This window comes from Ipomoea nil, unplaced genomic scaffold (assembly GCF_001879475.1).
Source record: "Ipomoea nil cultivar Tokyo-kokei standard unplaced genomic scaffold, Asagao_1.1 scaffold3104, whole genome shotgun sequence".
In the NCBI taxonomy this organism is placed as follows: Eukaryota; Viridiplantae; Streptophyta; class Magnoliopsida; order Solanales; family Convolvulaceae; genus Ipomoea; species Ipomoea nil.
In genome coordinates, this window is record NW_017619532.1 from 3016895 (window position 1) to 3033943 (window position 17049).

The following is a 17049-nucleotide window of genomic DNA, read 5'->3' on the forward strand; positions in this document are numbered from 1 at the left end:
ATCTCTTATTTATAAACACAACAGAGGTCATATAATCAAAGCAGTTGTGAAGAAGAATGCAAGGGAGCAAGTATAATAAGATTGAAAATTCTATATATAGATTATTTACCTTGCTAATGGAAGGTCGAGTGTTGTGTCCTATGATTTTCTTCTTCAATCTTTGCTTCGTTGGTGGAGAAGCTGATGGATTATGTTCCTATTTATAGTGTATCATAAGGCAGTGTTATACTTGGAGTTGAATTAGGACTCTACATTCCTACTTCCTAGCACAGTTAAGATAGGCTTTCATAACGTTTGGATGTAGAATGGAGCCGCGATATTTGTGAGTTGTTATCAGAATGTTGACCTTAAAATACACTTTGGGTGAGTTGTATTAGGACTATTAGGACTCTATTATCCATATTAGACTAGGACTATATTATTCGTGTTAGACTAGGATTCTATCTAGCATCTCTATATATTCGCTCCCTGTACTCTCAGACATTATTATTGAATACAACACAATTATATTCTCATCTGGTATCAGTTAGCCAGGGTTTTCTTTTCCAACATCCATGTACCTCACTTCGTAGCAGTAACATATGGCATCAAACCAAGATACACCGTATCAGAAGCGGTCTGGTCAACGACGCGACGTTGATGATCCGTGTCAAATTTGTAAAGGTTTCGGCCACACGGGAGCCAATTGTGTTTAGCGTTATGATGATCCGTGTCAAATTTGTAACCATTTTGGTCACACAAGAGCCAATTGTTTTTGGCGCTATGATGATCCGTGTAAAATTTGTAACCGTTTTGGTCACACAGGAGCCAACTGTTTTCGGCGTTATTTAGGGGCTCCGGGTTTTCAGGCTAATGTGGCCGTCTCTGGTGATAATGGTGATTCCAACGGTCCTCATCAGTGGTTCCCTGACACTGGTGCTACAAATCATGCTACGCATGATTCTTCTTTGATGACTTCTGCGACAAGTTATGATGGCCCGGAGACTCTGCGAGTCGGCAATGGTACAGGTTTGCCTATTGTTAATGTTGGTTCTGCTTCGTTAGCCACTGATTCTATGTCTTTTAAGTTACATGATGTTTTGCATGTCCCTGATCTCTCTTCTTCTCTATTATCTATCCAGCATTTTGCAAAGGACAATAATGTTTTCTTTGAGTTCCACCCACCCTCTTTGTTTCTATGTGAAAGACATTTTGACCAAGAAGGTTCTCTTTAAGGGACATGCGTTTGGGGGTCTCTACACATGGCCTGCGTCTTCTGCTTCCCCTGCTGCATTTGTTGCTGTACGGTCCTCTTACGTTTGGCACATGCGGTTGGGGCATCCTCATTCTCGAGTCTTACGTAAAATTTTAGCATCTTCGTCTGTTGATACATTTAATTCTAGTGATCTTCCCAATGTCTGTTTCTCTTGTCAATTAGGAAAATCTTCTCGTTTTCCTTTGTCTCGTGTCGAAACTACTAGTACGTATCCTTTGGAATTAATTTATTCAGATATTTGGGGCCCTGCACCATTACTTTCTGTGTCTGGCTTTAAATATTTTGTGTTGTTTGTGGATGATTACACTCGTTATATGTGGTATTATCCCATGCATGCTAAATCTGATTTGTATGCTATATTTGATAAGTTTTGGTCACTAGTTGAACGTTCCTTTTCTCGCAAGATTATTTCTTTTCAATCTGATTTAGGGGGAGAATATAAAAAGCTTGGTTCCACTCTTGCGTCCTTAGGTATTCGTCACAGGCAATCATGTGCGTATACTCATGAACAAAATGGCAGGGTAGAACGTAAGCATAGGCATGTTGTTGAAACGGGACTAGCATTGTAAGCATTGAAAATTTAAATAATGGTGTTGGACCGTGGTGAATATTTGATTATTAAATTAATTACTTTAATTAAGCTAGTTGGACTAATATTTATTTAATTGGGTTAATTAAATGACTCATTGAATAATTAATTGGTTTAATTACTTAATTAAATGTAATTGGATGTTGGATTGTTCGGCCCGAAATGGTGAAAGATTTAATCAAGTTGGACCAGGCTGCTTGGATGAATTGGGTTTCCTAGTTAGTGGGTTTGACTTGGTCTTGGCCCATCAAAATTATATGTTGATTATATAATTTTGGGAAATTTGAATATTTGATATTATTTGGAAATTTAATGAAATCATGAACTTGGACGCAATGGTGTCCCGATACATTCTTTAATTTAATTAAAGAAATTAAATTAAATAAGGAATTAAGAGTTGGTTGGAGATTTTCCCTCACACTCACCACTATAAATAGTGGTTTCATTTTCAAGAATGGGAGCTCTGAAAATCTGCATACTGAAGCTCTGCCGAAGTCTCGCCAGGATATCGTCTGGAACACGCCCGCAGTTGTACTGCGTATACCGCGCTGAGGAACACGCCACTTGAACACCGGAAGCCCTTCTTTGAAGATCAAGCTGCATACTAGCCCTTCGTTGAGGAACAAGCTACTAACTCCGGAGGCCCTTCAGCAAGGAACTACTCCAGTTCGGCACACTCCCGAACTCGGCATACATCCAGTTCAACATACTTTGAATTCGGCATACTTCCAGTTCGGCCATCCTCCCGAACTCGGCATACTTCAAGTTCAGCATACTCTGAACCCGGCACACTTCCAATTTGGCATATTCCAAATTTGGCATACTTCCAATAGGCATACTTGTAGTAGAGAATCAGAGGACTTCTCATATACAGAGATTTTACCCCTTCCCGTTTGATATATACTTGATACTACTTGTAACCGATACTTTGAATTTTGAATATATACAATTCGAGTTTTTCGCGTTTACAAGCATTAATGGCTCAATCCTCTGTTCCGTCTCGTTTTTGGGATTATGCTTTTGAAACTGCGGTTTATCTAATCAATAAAATGCCCACTCCTGTCTTATCTGATAAATCTCCTCATTATCTTTTGCATCGGTCTCCTCCATCTTATTCATATCTGCGTGTTTTTGGGTGTTTATGCTTTCCAAATCTGCATCCCTATAATCGCAACAAACTACAGTTTCGGTCATCCCCTTGTGTCTTTCTAGGATATCCTCCGTCTTTTCGTGGCTATCGTTGTTTAGACACTAACACTAACAAGGTTTTTATCTGTCACCATGTGCGATTCGATGAGGCTGTCTTTCCTTTTGTTACTTCTGTGGATTCGCAGGTTCCAAAACCACGCCCGGAGCCGTGGGGTGTTGCACCAATTGTTTCTGGTGGTGATCTGACTATTGTCACGGCTCGTGACCCTCCTGCCGCGCCCATAGCCGCTTCTGACCATCACCGCCAGCAGCCTACTACTGCCGAGCCCGTGACCAGTCCGAGCGGACAGTCACGGACCAGCCGGCTCCTCGGCCAAGAGGCCGGCCTCGTGGTCGGTCACGTCCCGCGCCCTCACCCGTTCGCTCTCATGGAATGAATACGAGAAGTTCGGGACCACATGATCATGTTGCTTTATATGCTGCTGCTGTTACTCCTGAACCTACATGTTTTACTCAAGCGGTTAAATTTCCTTAATGGCGGGGTGCAATGGATTTGGAAATTTAATGCCTTGGTGCACAAAAATACATGGAGGCTTGTTCCCTTTAAATAAGGTATGAATGTAGTTGGATGTAAGTGGGTGTTTAGAACCAAGAGAAAGGCTGATGGTTCGATTGAGCGTTACAAGGCTCGGTTAGTTGCCAAGGGATTCAATCAGATTGTCGGCGAGGATTTCTTTGAGACCTTTAGTCCCGTTGTCAAACCGACTACGGTACGTCTTCTTTTATCCTTAGCTATTTCTCGTGGATGGACTATTCGACAGTTGGACATACACAATGTTTTTCTAAATGGCAATCTCGCTGAGACGGTTTATATGCGCCAGCCCCCTGGTTATGAAGACAAAACGATGCCCGGGCACGTTTGTCTCCTTCAACGTTCTTTATATGGGCTTAATCAAGCTCCCCGTGCTTGGTTCACTCGTTTGCATGATTTTCTGGTTTCTGCTGGTTTCTCACCTTCCAAGACGGATGTCTCTCTATTTATATATTCACATGGCAATACTCGTCTATATTTTCTGGTTTATGTGGATGATATTTTGGTTATGGGATCTGATCCAGCTCATGTGACTGCTCTTATTGACAAGTTGGCTCTTGAGTTTAAAGTTCGTGATATGGGTGGTCCGTTGTCTGATGGCATGCTTCTGTCTGAACAACGGTACATGAAGGATATTCTAAAACGAGCAGGTATGGTTGATTGCAAGCCCGTGGCTACTCCGGTTTCAACCACGAAGGCCGAGACTGATGCCGTGGTACCATACGCTGATCCCACTCAGTATCGTAGCTTTGCAGGTGCTCTGCAATATCTTATGGTAACTCGGCCTGATCTTTCCTCTGTAGTCAATCGTTTGTGTCAACACATGCACTCTCCCTCTACTGCGGATTGGGCGGCTCTCAAGAGGGTGTTACAGTATGTAAATGGGACACTACATCTTGGTCTTAAGATTACGTCTTCTCCTTCTCTAGATATTCATGCATATTCTGGTTCGGATTGGGCTGGCAATCCTGATGATCGCAAATCTACTAGTGGTTTTGTTGTATTTTCAGGACCAATCTTGTCTCATGGGTTTGTCGAAAACAACGTACTGTGGCTCGTTCATCAACTGAGGCTGAATACAAAGGACTGGCTGATGTCTCTGCAGAGGTTACCTGGCTCGTCTCTCTGATGAAGGAAATCGGGTTTGCGCCACCTTCTGTGCCCAAACTCTGGTGTGACAATCTGGGAGCTATTTATCTGTGTGCTAATCCGGTGTTTATGCTCGCACCAAGCACATTGAGATCGACTACCACTTTGTTCGTGATAAAGTCGCGAAGAAGGAATTAAAAGTCAATTTTATTTCTACCAAAGATCAGATAGCGGATATTTTTACTAAGTCTCTTTCGTCTGTACGTTTTAATTTACTCCGTTGCAAGCTCAATGTTTTGGCTGACCAACCTTGTGCTTGAGGGGGAGTATTAGGACTATTAGGACTCTATTATCCATATTAGACTAGGACTATATTATTCGTATTAGACTAGGATTCTATCTAGCATCTCTATATATTCGCTCCCTGTACTCTCAGACATTATTATTGAATACAACATAATTATATTCTCATCAGTTGAACATAAGTGATGGTCTGTTGCCAAAATATGTTGGGTCACCCACGCGTGAGAATTTGAACATGATTTGAGGATGTGGGTTGGCAGATGGGCTTGTGTATGAATTTTGTTTTGAGTATGGATAAAAGAAATGGGCTAGCTAAATTTGGATTTATTAATGTGGCCTATTGTTTGAGTCGCAAATTATGCTGTGCAACCGAATGCACCTTGCAAGGTGCATATGGTTGCAAAACGGCGCCGTTTTGGATAAAAAAACGCGCGTCCCACTTAAAAGAAGAAATCAGGTTCGATTCCCGACAATAGCATTTTTATATATCCAGAAATTCATAACTATATAACCACAATTTCATAACTATATATTCACAATTTCATAACTATATATCCACAGTGAATGAATGAAGTAAAAATCCACAATGAATGAATGAATGAAGTAAAAATCCACAATGAATGAACTAAATATCCACTATATATGATTGAACGAAATATCCACAATGAATGAACTAAATATCCATAAATTCATAACTATATAACCACAATTTCATAACTATATATCCACAGTGAATGAATGAAGTAAAAATCCACAATGAATGAATGAATGAAGTAAAAATTCACAATGAATGAATGAATGAAGTAAAAATTCACAATGAATGAAGTAAAAATCCACAATGAATGAACTAAATATCCACAATATATGATTGAACTAAATATCCACAATGAATGAACTAAATATCCATAAATTCATAACTATATAACCACAATTTCATAACTATATATCCACAATTTCATAATTATATATCCACAATAATGCTATTGCTGAGAGTCGAACCTGATTTTTTTTTTAAAGTGGGACGCGCGTTTTTAATCAAAACGACGTCGTTTTGAACCGTATGCACCATGCGCATGGTACATTCGGTTGCACAGCATAACTATTGTTGTTTGAGTTCGTATCAAATATTTAAATTTTGAGACTTCTTCGCACCAAGCACATCAGACGGCATGTCACGATAAGTCTCGAGGGGGACAATTTGTAGACACAGAAAATTTGAACCCGACAAATAGACGGACAAAATTATTTTTTGGGTCGATGTTGAGATTGATTATTGGACCAATTTAATTAATTGGGCCATAGTAATTAAATTAATTTAATGAGTCCAATTAGACTTGATTTGGGCTATTGAATTAATTAATTGATTCAAGCCCACCTCATATATATTTGAATTTGAATTATAATTATAATTTAAATATAATATTAATTTTATTATATTTGAATTAAATAATTATAATTTAGTTTGAATTTGAATTAGATTATACAATAATGAACCTGAACTTTATTTTGGGCAAGGTTCATTTTCCTAAATAATAATTAACTAATTAATTAATTAAAAAGGGGAGTTTGTTGAGGGATTTTGGTTAGGCCTTTTAGTATAAATAGGGCCTTCATTTTCATTCTAAAACACAACAATTGAAGACTTGAGGAGTTGAGAGCATTTGAAGAACTTAAAGACTTGAAGGCTTTGAAGGCATTGAAGAACGCTTGAGAACTTGAAGGCTTGAGAGGTTGAAGGCATTGAAGAACACTTGAAGACTTGAAGGCATCTTTTGAATATTTTGCAGGCAATTTGAATCCATTGCAGGTACTTTGGAGCTTTCCAGAATTGATTGTCTCGAAGATCTTGAAGTCTTTTGAAGGCATTTGAGGATCTTTAAGGCAACTTGAATCGATTGCATGTGTTTTGAAACTTTGCAGGGTTGATTATTTCTAAATTCTTGACGTTCGTTGTTGAAAGTCACGCCAATTGAATCCCAGAAGCTACGCCACTTGAATCCCGGAGGCACGCGCCAATTGAATCCCGGAGGCTACACTATTTGAATCCCGGAGGCTACACTATTTGAATCCCGGAGGCACTTCAATAGATAACGTCAGTGATTCGTCAGTGAAGAATCAGAGGACTAGACAAAGATTGTGTACCTGCATATTGAATTATACACACACTGTACAAGGAATTTTGTGAAATATATACAAAGTTTACTTTTTTTGTGTTTACAGCACGATCAAACATTTCCAAATGCATAATCATAATTGCAGAAAATTAGAAAAATGCCATCACATTTTTTTTAATCTATTTTCATTGATTTTCAACCTTTAATCATCCTTAGATGAATGAACTAGCATATTTGTGTAAGATTTGATTCTTAATTTTATTTATTTATATTTGGTTTCAAGAATATATTTGATATATGTTTTCCTTGATATAATTCAAGAATTTTATTACATACTCTCAAAGTTTCAAGAACATTAAAATTCGATGAACAATCGATGACTTTTCTACAAAGATTTATAACGCAACTCTTTCCCCAAAATTTCATTAATATGCATTTTCTAGGATATGCTCCCATAATTCCCACAAAGATTCATTCCGATTTCGGAGATGTTCTGTACTAAAGTATAATCATACACAATTAGCCATTGACCAGAGTTTTTTTTTTTTTTTCGTCGTATCCTTTTTTGCTGTGGAATTATTTGAAAATTTTGTAATTATTATAGGTGAAAAATTTTATATATATATATATATATATATATATATATATATATCCCAGGAGAGAAATAAGAATTATTTACAACTGTTCACGTGTTCAGAGTAACAAATTAGATGTAAATTTTTAAAATATCGGCGTGGTATCATTATCCTAAATAACTCAAACTTTGGTGCAAGTAATGTGTTATAAGTGCAAGTAGCTGCTGCATCTTTGCAAGTAAAAAGTGCAAATAAAATCACTTACAAGTGCAAGTAATTTACCTTGTTAACATTCGTGCACATAGGTGCACCTAATTATAACGTTGGGTGCAACTAGTTATAACGTTTGGTGCAACTAGTTATAACGTTAGGTGCACTTAGTATTGATACTCACTGTAAATTTTTCTTGCACCTGTAATACATTTTACATGCACTTGTAATACATTTTACTTGCATTTGGGTGCACTATATGAAACTGCAACTTGCACTTCTAATACATTTTACTTGCACTTCGGTATTTATTTATATACGAAAATATCACCGCGTTTTTAAAAAAAATCAGTGTTTCTCATCCGTTAGATCTGAACACGTGGCCGATTGTCATGCATTCTGAGTTCTCTCCTGGACGCAACTTTCTCACCTGAATGTGCAATATATATATATATATATATATATATATATATATATATATATATATATATATATATATATATATATATATATATATATATATAATTTAGTTCCCGTGTGGTTAAGTGTCTCTCGTGCGATTGTGCGGTTAAATCTGAGCCATTAAACTTACTTAAATCAACATCTAAGATAACCAAAAAAAAAAAAACGCGATGACAATTTGGTAATTTTTGCATCTAAGTCAAAATTAAGGTGCCTGGTTTTCGTGCTTAAGGACGTGTGTGAGTTTGTGCTTAAGGTGCGTGAGTTTTGTGTTTAAGGTGTATGGGTTGTGTACTTAATGTGAGTAGTTGTTGAAACTTAAGGTGCGTAAGTTTTGTGGTTAATGTGAATAGTTGTTGAAACTTAAGGTTCGTGAGTTTCCTTCTTAAGGTGCGTTGTTTACCTTTTTAAGGTGTGTGATTTGTATGCTTAAGGTGCGTCAGTTGTGTGAAACTTAAGGTAAACCATTTTAAAACATGCATTGGGTTGACTTTGTGAAATTGATTTGATTGATCTAAATTGTCAATTCCTTTCATGGTGGTTGTTAAAGTTCTCTTGTGTTACATATGAGAGAGTTATGTTCTCCTTAATTGCTTACTTCGTAGTTCGTACTATATCATGATTGATCAAATTGTCCATACTTGATTCCTTTTAATCATTAGAAAGGACCCGAGAATGTTACTCTTGTATTATAATTGAATAGCAGTTTCCTTTGTAGAGAATGAAGAGAACTAGGGTCACAAAATCAAAGAAAGGACAGGGTATGGGAGAATCAAGTACCCAAGGGAATACTATAAAACCAACAATATTAAAACGTAAAATTTACTCAACAATGGGAATGCTATAATTGTTTAAATTTCATAAATTAATACACAGTATATTATATTAGTACAAGAATCAGAAATGGAAACTTATCACTCCAAACACACATAAATATTGATAATAATGGAAGAAACAAATATGCATGCATACACAGCAAACGTACAATTTAAACCTAGTCAGAATCAATATCGTCTTCATGTTTCTTCTTCTTGTTGTTGAAGTTGTTGACAGCAGAAGCAGCCCAATCACCAATTTTCTTACCCATCTGAGCAGAGATGGGTTCCCTATGTTTAGGAAATACACTTCCTTTCTTCGGCCCTGGAAATATTGTTCCAATACCATCATTGCTCCTGCAGTGATCTTCACCACCACCTTCTTGATCTTGCTTTTCCATTGCCATCTTCTCCTCTCCCTTGCCTGTCATCTTCTTCTCTCCCTTGCCTGCCATCTCTCTCTCTCTCTCTCTGTTTCTGTTTGTTTTATGTATGGCTAAATGAATGTGTGATTGTGTTCCATATATCGTGTTTCATATATCGTTATATCAAAGGGTTTTATAGCAAATTATTAGCAATGGAGCATGCATGGAAACAGTAGAGAACCTTTCTTGAATTTTTTTTTTTTTTTTTTTTTTTTTTTTTTTTTTTTTTTGTCTTTCAAGTTACAAATTCCTTAAATTTCCTTGAACAATCTTTGATACTTCTACAAATATTTGTAAATCCTTCCCCGACATTTCATGTCTATGTTTTTTTGCTAGGACTTGTCAAGTCCCACAAATTCATAAATAAGTATTGATTTTATAATGTAAAACTCGTTAATACGAGGTTAGGATAGATATATTATATGCTTAACATGTAAAGTTTGACTTCCGTAGGGCTGCGTATTGGTTTAATTTCATGGAATCATGGTTTACTCATTTATAGTCTTTTAGGTTAAAGTCACAAAACGAGCTTCCCTCAAAACCTATGTTCTTGTAATTCGAGCTTCCGTAAATAAAAAGTTAAGTTAATTAATACACCATGCATTTTTTTCTTATTAAAAAAACATAGTAATTAAAAAAAAATCTTATGTTCCCTTTTGATCTCGTTTGCATTCAATCCTAGAAAAACAAGTCAACAAGATTTCTCCTCACAACTAAAAGTAATTGATGAGGGTTAAAACAAGCAACAATAAAATGAAAGACAATTAAAAGAAAAGCAACAAGCGTTCAAACAATAAACGAAGTCAAATGGCTAAAACCTAAGGCCATCCCCGGTAGCGGCGCCATTTTGACAAGTAATTTTCTTGCGATAAGTAGATTGTGTTGGGATGAATCCCGGATTATGTCGTTCTCAAGGGATGGCCACTCGGAGTTACCCCTAAGTTGCTAATTTTGGAAAGTAACAACATTGATATTGTTTGATAGCATGTCACGCACACACAATAGAATAACGTCGTAGTGAACTAATGAAATGAATGCTGACAAGTAGTAATCAAATGAAAGATAAGTAGGGTTGAATTACTTAGTGTGGATGAAGATGCTTAGGGGATCATTTGACATAGGGAAAGAGGACGCAATTGCTAAGTCTAGAGAGTAGCTTGCGTCCTTTCGTAACTTAGACTACTAGAACTTTGTTTAGGCTTCACCTAAACCTTTCCTCGAATACCTTGCCTACAACTCCTTCCCAACCAAGCTCCGTAGGGTTCCTTGAGCTAGGAAATGTTAAGGATGGGAGCTTGGATTGACCTAGCATAGGTCAATCCCTCAAAAACCATAGGAGGTGATCAAGTTCCTTTGATGCAAACAAATCAATCCCCAACAACAAGACATAGAAGCAATGCAATCAATTAATCCCTAATTTAAGAACTAAGTCATGAAAGCAATATCAACACACACTTTCACAATTCAAACCCTAACTAAACTAGCCTACAATAGCCATGGAAATCATAAAAGCATTCATAGATCTAAACCTATCAAAGCAAATAGAAATGGAAAGAGTAGAAATAATACCCAAAGTAGATTAGGAAATGAAATAAGTCTTGCAAGATCTCTTGAAATGGAGTTTGTCAAGCTCTTCCTTCAATCAATCTCCCAAGAAAACTAAGCTTGAATCTACTCAAATCTCTTCTACAAAGTGTTTTCTCTCTATTTCTAAATGTTAAGCATCAAAATCTCTCTCTAAACAGTGTCCTCCTCTTACAAATCTGACCTAAAACAACTTAAATAGCCTCCCCTTTTAACTTCTTTCAGTAAACTCTCTAATTTTGGAACCAAATGGGAGGACAATAGTATTGATCGTGGGGATGGGGACATTGCTGTTAAAGGTACCTTTTGGTTGCTCTATTACTTGTGGGTATGGTTGGTGGATTTGGGACCGTGAGTTACCTCTGCTAGGCCTGTGCAGAACCCGCCCAACCCGAACCCGACACAAGAGAGCGGTGCGAAAACCGAACCCGACTAGCCTAATCCGAACCGCGGCCTAGAACGACGCCGGTTTAATGAGTTCGGGGAGGGTGGTATATTTTCCACCCGAACCCGTCCGACTACCCGATTTAGGTTAAGGGTTTGTATACCCTAAGTAAAGCGATGTCGTGCAGGCTTAGTATATATAGAAGATGAACGGAGAACTCGGAAACCCTAGTCTCATACTCTCATTTGCGCAGCTCTTGCTCTTCCCTTCTTCCAGAGTACTCTCTGACTTCTCTCTTCTCTCTACCCTAGTTCTCTCAAAGTCTCTCGTTCTCTCTCAGCCCTTCTTAGAATCTCAGCTTCTCTCAATCTCTGAGAGTGTGACTGTGTGGTAGCTATTATTCTCCGGTGGAAGCCCTCAAGCCCCATTCTTTTCTGATAGCCCCTGACCTCTGAGAGTCTGAGTCGAAGCGAGTCTCCGGTGGAAGCGATACTCCGGTGGATTGCAGTTCGCTGGCTAGGAATCGAAACCCTTTGTTCTCGGGGGTTTAATTTAGAGAAATGAAGTAATCTCTATTCTCTAAACCCTAATCTTATGGATTGTTAGATACTTAGATTATATTCTTATACTCTTATAGATTGTGATTTGTGTGGACTGTGATAATGTGATCTGTTGAGAAGTTCCAGATTGCATGTCACTTGTCTCTAATTTGTGATACTTTGATAGTTTGATTAGGGTTTATGTGATTGTGATTCACTTATTTGTGTGGACTGTGATAATGTGATCTGTTGAGAAGTTCCAGATTGCATGTCACTTGTCTCTAATTTGTGATACGTTGATAGTTTGATTAGGGTTTATGTGATTGTGATTCACTGATTTGTGTGGACTGTGATAATGTTTGATAAGGTTGTGGACTGTGATAATGTGATGTGTTGAGATTTGAGAAGTTCCAGATTGCATATTTGCATCAATTGCATGTCACTTGTCTCTAATTTGTGATATGTTGGTGGAAGCTCTAGCCCCTGTGTCCCTTTGCCCTTGGAAATCCATATTCCATATATATGATGATTTATGAGCATTATAAATTTATAATTTATAAGTGTAAATCTGTGTAACTGTGTTGTCCCTTAAAGGAGTTAAAGGCTTAAAGGGTTAATTGTACCTAATCTGGTGGAAGCCCTAGCCCCTGTGTGAAATCCATATAGATGATGAGCATTATAAAGTGGCATACATCTACTTAGCTTGAATGCCTGATTATGGATTTCTTTGTAAATTGTAAATTGTATTAAGTTTATGGATATGTGACCCTTAAATTGTTTATGTGCAATTCTGCATACATGATGACATGTGAAATTAACTGAATTCTACCTTTTTAAGTAATTATATGAATAAATGTGGTAATGTGCATGCTTGATGCCTCTGTCCATAGTTGTTGATGATTTTCCATGAGTGATTTCCCATTCACTGATACTTTCCTTTTTTTAGATGGAAAGTATTAGTGGTTTATCTGGAAGTCAACCTGAGGTGGAAGCCACAGCTGTAGAGACAAATACATCTCAGTCTCAGCAGCTTTTGCCTCCACCTGTTCCTAAGAAAAGGAAAGTAGTTGAGACCAGATCTCCTGTATGGGATCACTTTGATAAGATCAAAGACTCTGAGGGCATTGTTATCAAGGGAAAATGTTTATACTGTGCTAGGGTGTATTGTTGTGAGTCCAAGAAACATGGGACTTCTTCTCTCAGACATCATGTGGTAAACTGCCTTAAAAATCCTCACTCTAAGGATACAAGGCAATCCTTGCTTACTTTCCAACCTGCACCTTCTTTTGCTGAAACTGAAAGTAGTGAAGGATATGAAGGGGTGTTAGGTACTTAGGTATTTGACCAAGACTTGATAAGGAGAGCCTTAGCTGAGATGATTATTCTGGATGAATTGCCTTTTAGGATAGTTGAGGGACAGGGGTTTAGAAAGTTTGTGTTTGTTTGCTGTCCTAGGTTTAAAATCCCTTCAAGATGGACTATCAGTAGGGACATTTTTAAGATTTTTTTCTGATGAGAGGCTCAACTTGAAGAAGTTCTTTAGGACTAGTAGTCAGAGGGTTAGTATCACAACTGATACATGGACCTCAATCCAGAGAATAAACTACATGTGCATAACTGCACATTTCATTGACAGTGAGTGGAAGCTCCAAAAGAAAATCATTTCATTTGTTCCTATCTATTCCCACAAGGGTGAAAGTATTGCAAAGGCTTTAGAAATTTGTCTTATGGACTGGGGTCTAAAATCAGTTTTTAGTGTCACAGTTGATAATGCTTCTAGCAATGATACTGCCCTAGGATTCTTAAAGAAGAAGTTTGTGTCATGGGGTTGTACTGCTGTTAGGAGTAAGTACTTGCACATGAGGTGCATTGCTCACATCCTTAACTTGGTGGTACAGGATGGGTGGAAAGAATCTGATAGTGCTGTTCAAAAAGTGAGGGATGTTGTTAGGTATGTGTGAAGCTCACCTGCTAGGCTTCAAAGGTTTAGGGAGCTAGCTGATGTAATGCGGGTGGAAGCCAAGAATTCTGTGTGTCTTGATGTTCCTACAAGGTGTAACTCCACCTATATGATGCTGAGTGCTGCTTTGTTGTATGATAAAGTCTTTGAAGAGTATGCAAGCTCAGACAGTGGATTTAAATTTGATTTGGGTGAGAATATGCCTAACTTCATGGATTGGGAAACCATTTCTGGTTTGGTAAAGATTTTAAAATCTTTTTATGAAATGACTATTAGAATTTCTGGTTCACTGTATGTGACTTCTAATACTTTTTTCTCTGAGATTTCTGATCTGTCTTGATTGTTAAGTAATATGGTGGAAGCTGATGGCAGTGTTAAATTGATGGGTACAAATATGAGGGCAAAGTTTGATAAGTATTGGGGTGAGCATGAAAAAATGAACTTTCTCATATTCTATGCAAATATCTTAGACCCCAGGGACAAAATAGAATATATGCCCATTCAGTTTACCCATTTATATGGTGAGGACAAAGGTAAAACAATGTTTGATAAGGTTGTTGTTGGCCTTAAGGAGTTATTTCAAGATTATGTGTCCTGTTTTCCTGTCCAGTCTATTCCTGAAAATTCTGCCAAATCAGCCCCTTCAGTTATAATTTTTTATTGTGTTTCTGTTGGGAAACCTCAAGTATTATTGAAATCCCATATTAAGAAACAAAAATTGGGTAGTGGTGATTTGTCAATGAAAAAAACTGAGTTGGAGGTGTATTTGTCTGAGGTCATTGTGGATGATGAGGATTCTTTTGACCTTCTAAGATGGTGGAAGCTGAATTCTGATAGGTTCCCTGTGTTATCTAAAATGGCAAGGGATGTACTTGCTGTTCCAATCTCTATTGTTGCATCTTAATCAGCATTCAGTACCAGTGGCAGGGTACTAGATGCCTTTAGGAGTTCCCTAACACCTAAGATTGTTGAGGCACTTGTGTGTGCACAGGATTGGTTGAGGTTATCCAATCAACCAATATCTGTTGAAGAAAATATTGAAGATGTTGAAAGGATTGAGAAAGGTAAATCTCTAAAATTTACATTTTTTAACTTAGAAGTTATAACTATTTAGTATAAATTAATACTTCTTTTAACTTATACTTGTGTTTTTTTTCTTTTTGCAGAGTTGTGCAGCACATCCACCACTGGAGTTGGATCATTGCCTACAATACCTGTATGGTTATATACTTATAACTTATATTCCATAAAGCATTTCTGTATTTATTTTGATATTTGATCAATGATTATTATATGATATGTCTGTATGACTGCATCAGTGTTACAGTGTATGTGTATCAAATATCAATGTCCCTCAGACCCTCATTCCTTGGCTAGGAAATGGAAAGTGTTCAATGGCTTGGTGACATTTTAAATGTTGCTGCCATTGAGCATTTGGCACCTGAATGATGAATGGTGTCTGGTAAAGTGGTAATGTATATGGCTTCACTTCTCTCCAGTCTCCATATCTTTGTTATTGACTTATTGTTAATTACTTAATTGTCTTTGGCCCCTTGTGCAATGATGATGCTTCCACCATGTTTTCTGAATATATAGAATTGGGTTTGGCATGTTGCCTATGTAGTGTGGTGTTTTGTGTCATACTCATATTGAGCAATTTCCCCCAATCCTTAGTTGATCTGGAAAAATAGCAATCTGAGCACTCTATATAAAATTTATAAATTATCTATCATGTATAATGTATAAATCTCATATTCTAACTCATTCATGTTCAATTGGAAGGTTGTAAGTTCAAGCCTTAGTGGAGGCGTTATTGGTTCTTTGTGTTTCAGTAGGTTGAGAAAGTATATGAACAGATACTACAATGTAATAGGGACCAGTAACATTCAAAAAAAAAAAAAAAAAAAAAAAAAAATGTTCAATTGTTTAAAGTTTATATATGAGTAAATACCTAAAATGGTCCCTCGACTATAGCTAAATTCACAAATTGGTTCTCGACTTTCAATTTTAACCAATTAAGTCCTTAACTTTGCAATTTTGACACAATTTGGTCCTCCATCTATTTGACTATTTGTTGTCCGTGATCGACGATCTCCAGAAGAACCTTCAGCTCTCGTCGGAGCACGTGGAGGCCTCCAGGATGACGTTGCACTGGTTCGGAAACACGTTGTCATCTTCGCTCTGGTACGAACTCAACTACATTGAATCCAAAGGGAGGATGAAAAAAGGCGACCGAATTTGGTAGATTGCTTTCGGCAGTGGATTCAAATGTAACAGTGCGGTCTGGAAATGCAACCGGAACCTTAAAAACTCGACGATGGACCATGAAATTACATATATATCCTCAAAAATCACAGTCAATAAACGGTCAAATAGACAAAGGATCAAATTGTGTTAAAATTGCAAAGTTAAGGACTTAATTGGTTGAAATTGAATGTCGAAGACCAATTTGTGAATTTAGCTATAGTCGAGGGACTTTTGGGTATTTACTCTGTATATATTTTAAAGCTTATAAAAGTTGTGTTTTTACTTATCAGGAAGATGAATAGCCAAATAGGTTATAATCATATTATTAGGGTCTTTTAATATAGAGATACACAGATAGTGGTCTACTGGTATTCTTTTTGTGGACTCCTTGTAAATGACTAAATGCTGATTGCTGAATGCTGAGTTGCTGACTGCTGACTGCTGAGGCTTGGTGGCTTCGACTTTGGAGTTTGGACATTGGACTTTCAAGTTTTGGAGGATTGGATTAATTCTTAATTGCTTACTGCTTAATGTCTGAACTTCAGTGTTTTGTATTTTTGTTATTTTGTATTTTTGTATGCTTAGTCAGTTAGTCTGTAATCAGTATCAAATGTTTATGAATGTAAATTTTAATTTGTAACTGTGAACTTGTGAAGTGTTTTACACTCTTACTCCTTAAGTAGTTCTGTATTTTAGACTTTTAGTGGTTAAGTTTTAAAAATCAGTTCTTTTTGTTAAATAAATTTATTATTTTTG

At 37.1% G+C, this 17049-nt stretch overlaps 1 protein-coding gene across 1 annotated transcript; it reads left to right on the top strand.

Moving 5' to 3' along the window:
• Positions 1-11440: 11440 nt before the first annotated feature.
• On the top strand, positions 11441-15452 carry LOC109166682 (zinc finger BED domain-containing protein RICESLEEPER 2-like). The gene is made up of 8 exons (XM_019315569.1): positions 11441-11461; positions 13033-13414; positions 13542-14037; positions 14140-14337; positions 14395-14914; positions 15038-15110; positions 15213-15262; positions 15366-15452. Exons 1-8 carry the CDS (start codon positions 11441-11443, stop codon positions 15450-15452), a joined length of 1827 nt encoding a protein of 608 aa, XP_019171114.1.
• Positions 15453-17049: the final 1597 nt, after the last annotated feature.

Excerpts from the sequence above, each read along its gene's own strand:
- LOC109166682 (XM_019315569.1), top strand. The coding sequence starts at position 11,441 with ATGGGGACATTGCTGTTAAAG. Across the intron at positions 11,462-13,032 it reads TGGGGACATTGCTGTTAAAG|ATGGAAAGTATTAGTGGTTT; the intron begins GTACCTTTTGGT and ends TCCTTTTTTTAG. Across the intron at positions 13,415-13,541 it reads AGGATATGAAGGGGTGTTAG|GTTTAAAATCCCTTCAAGAT; the intron begins GTACTTAGGTAT and ends TTGCTGTCCTAG.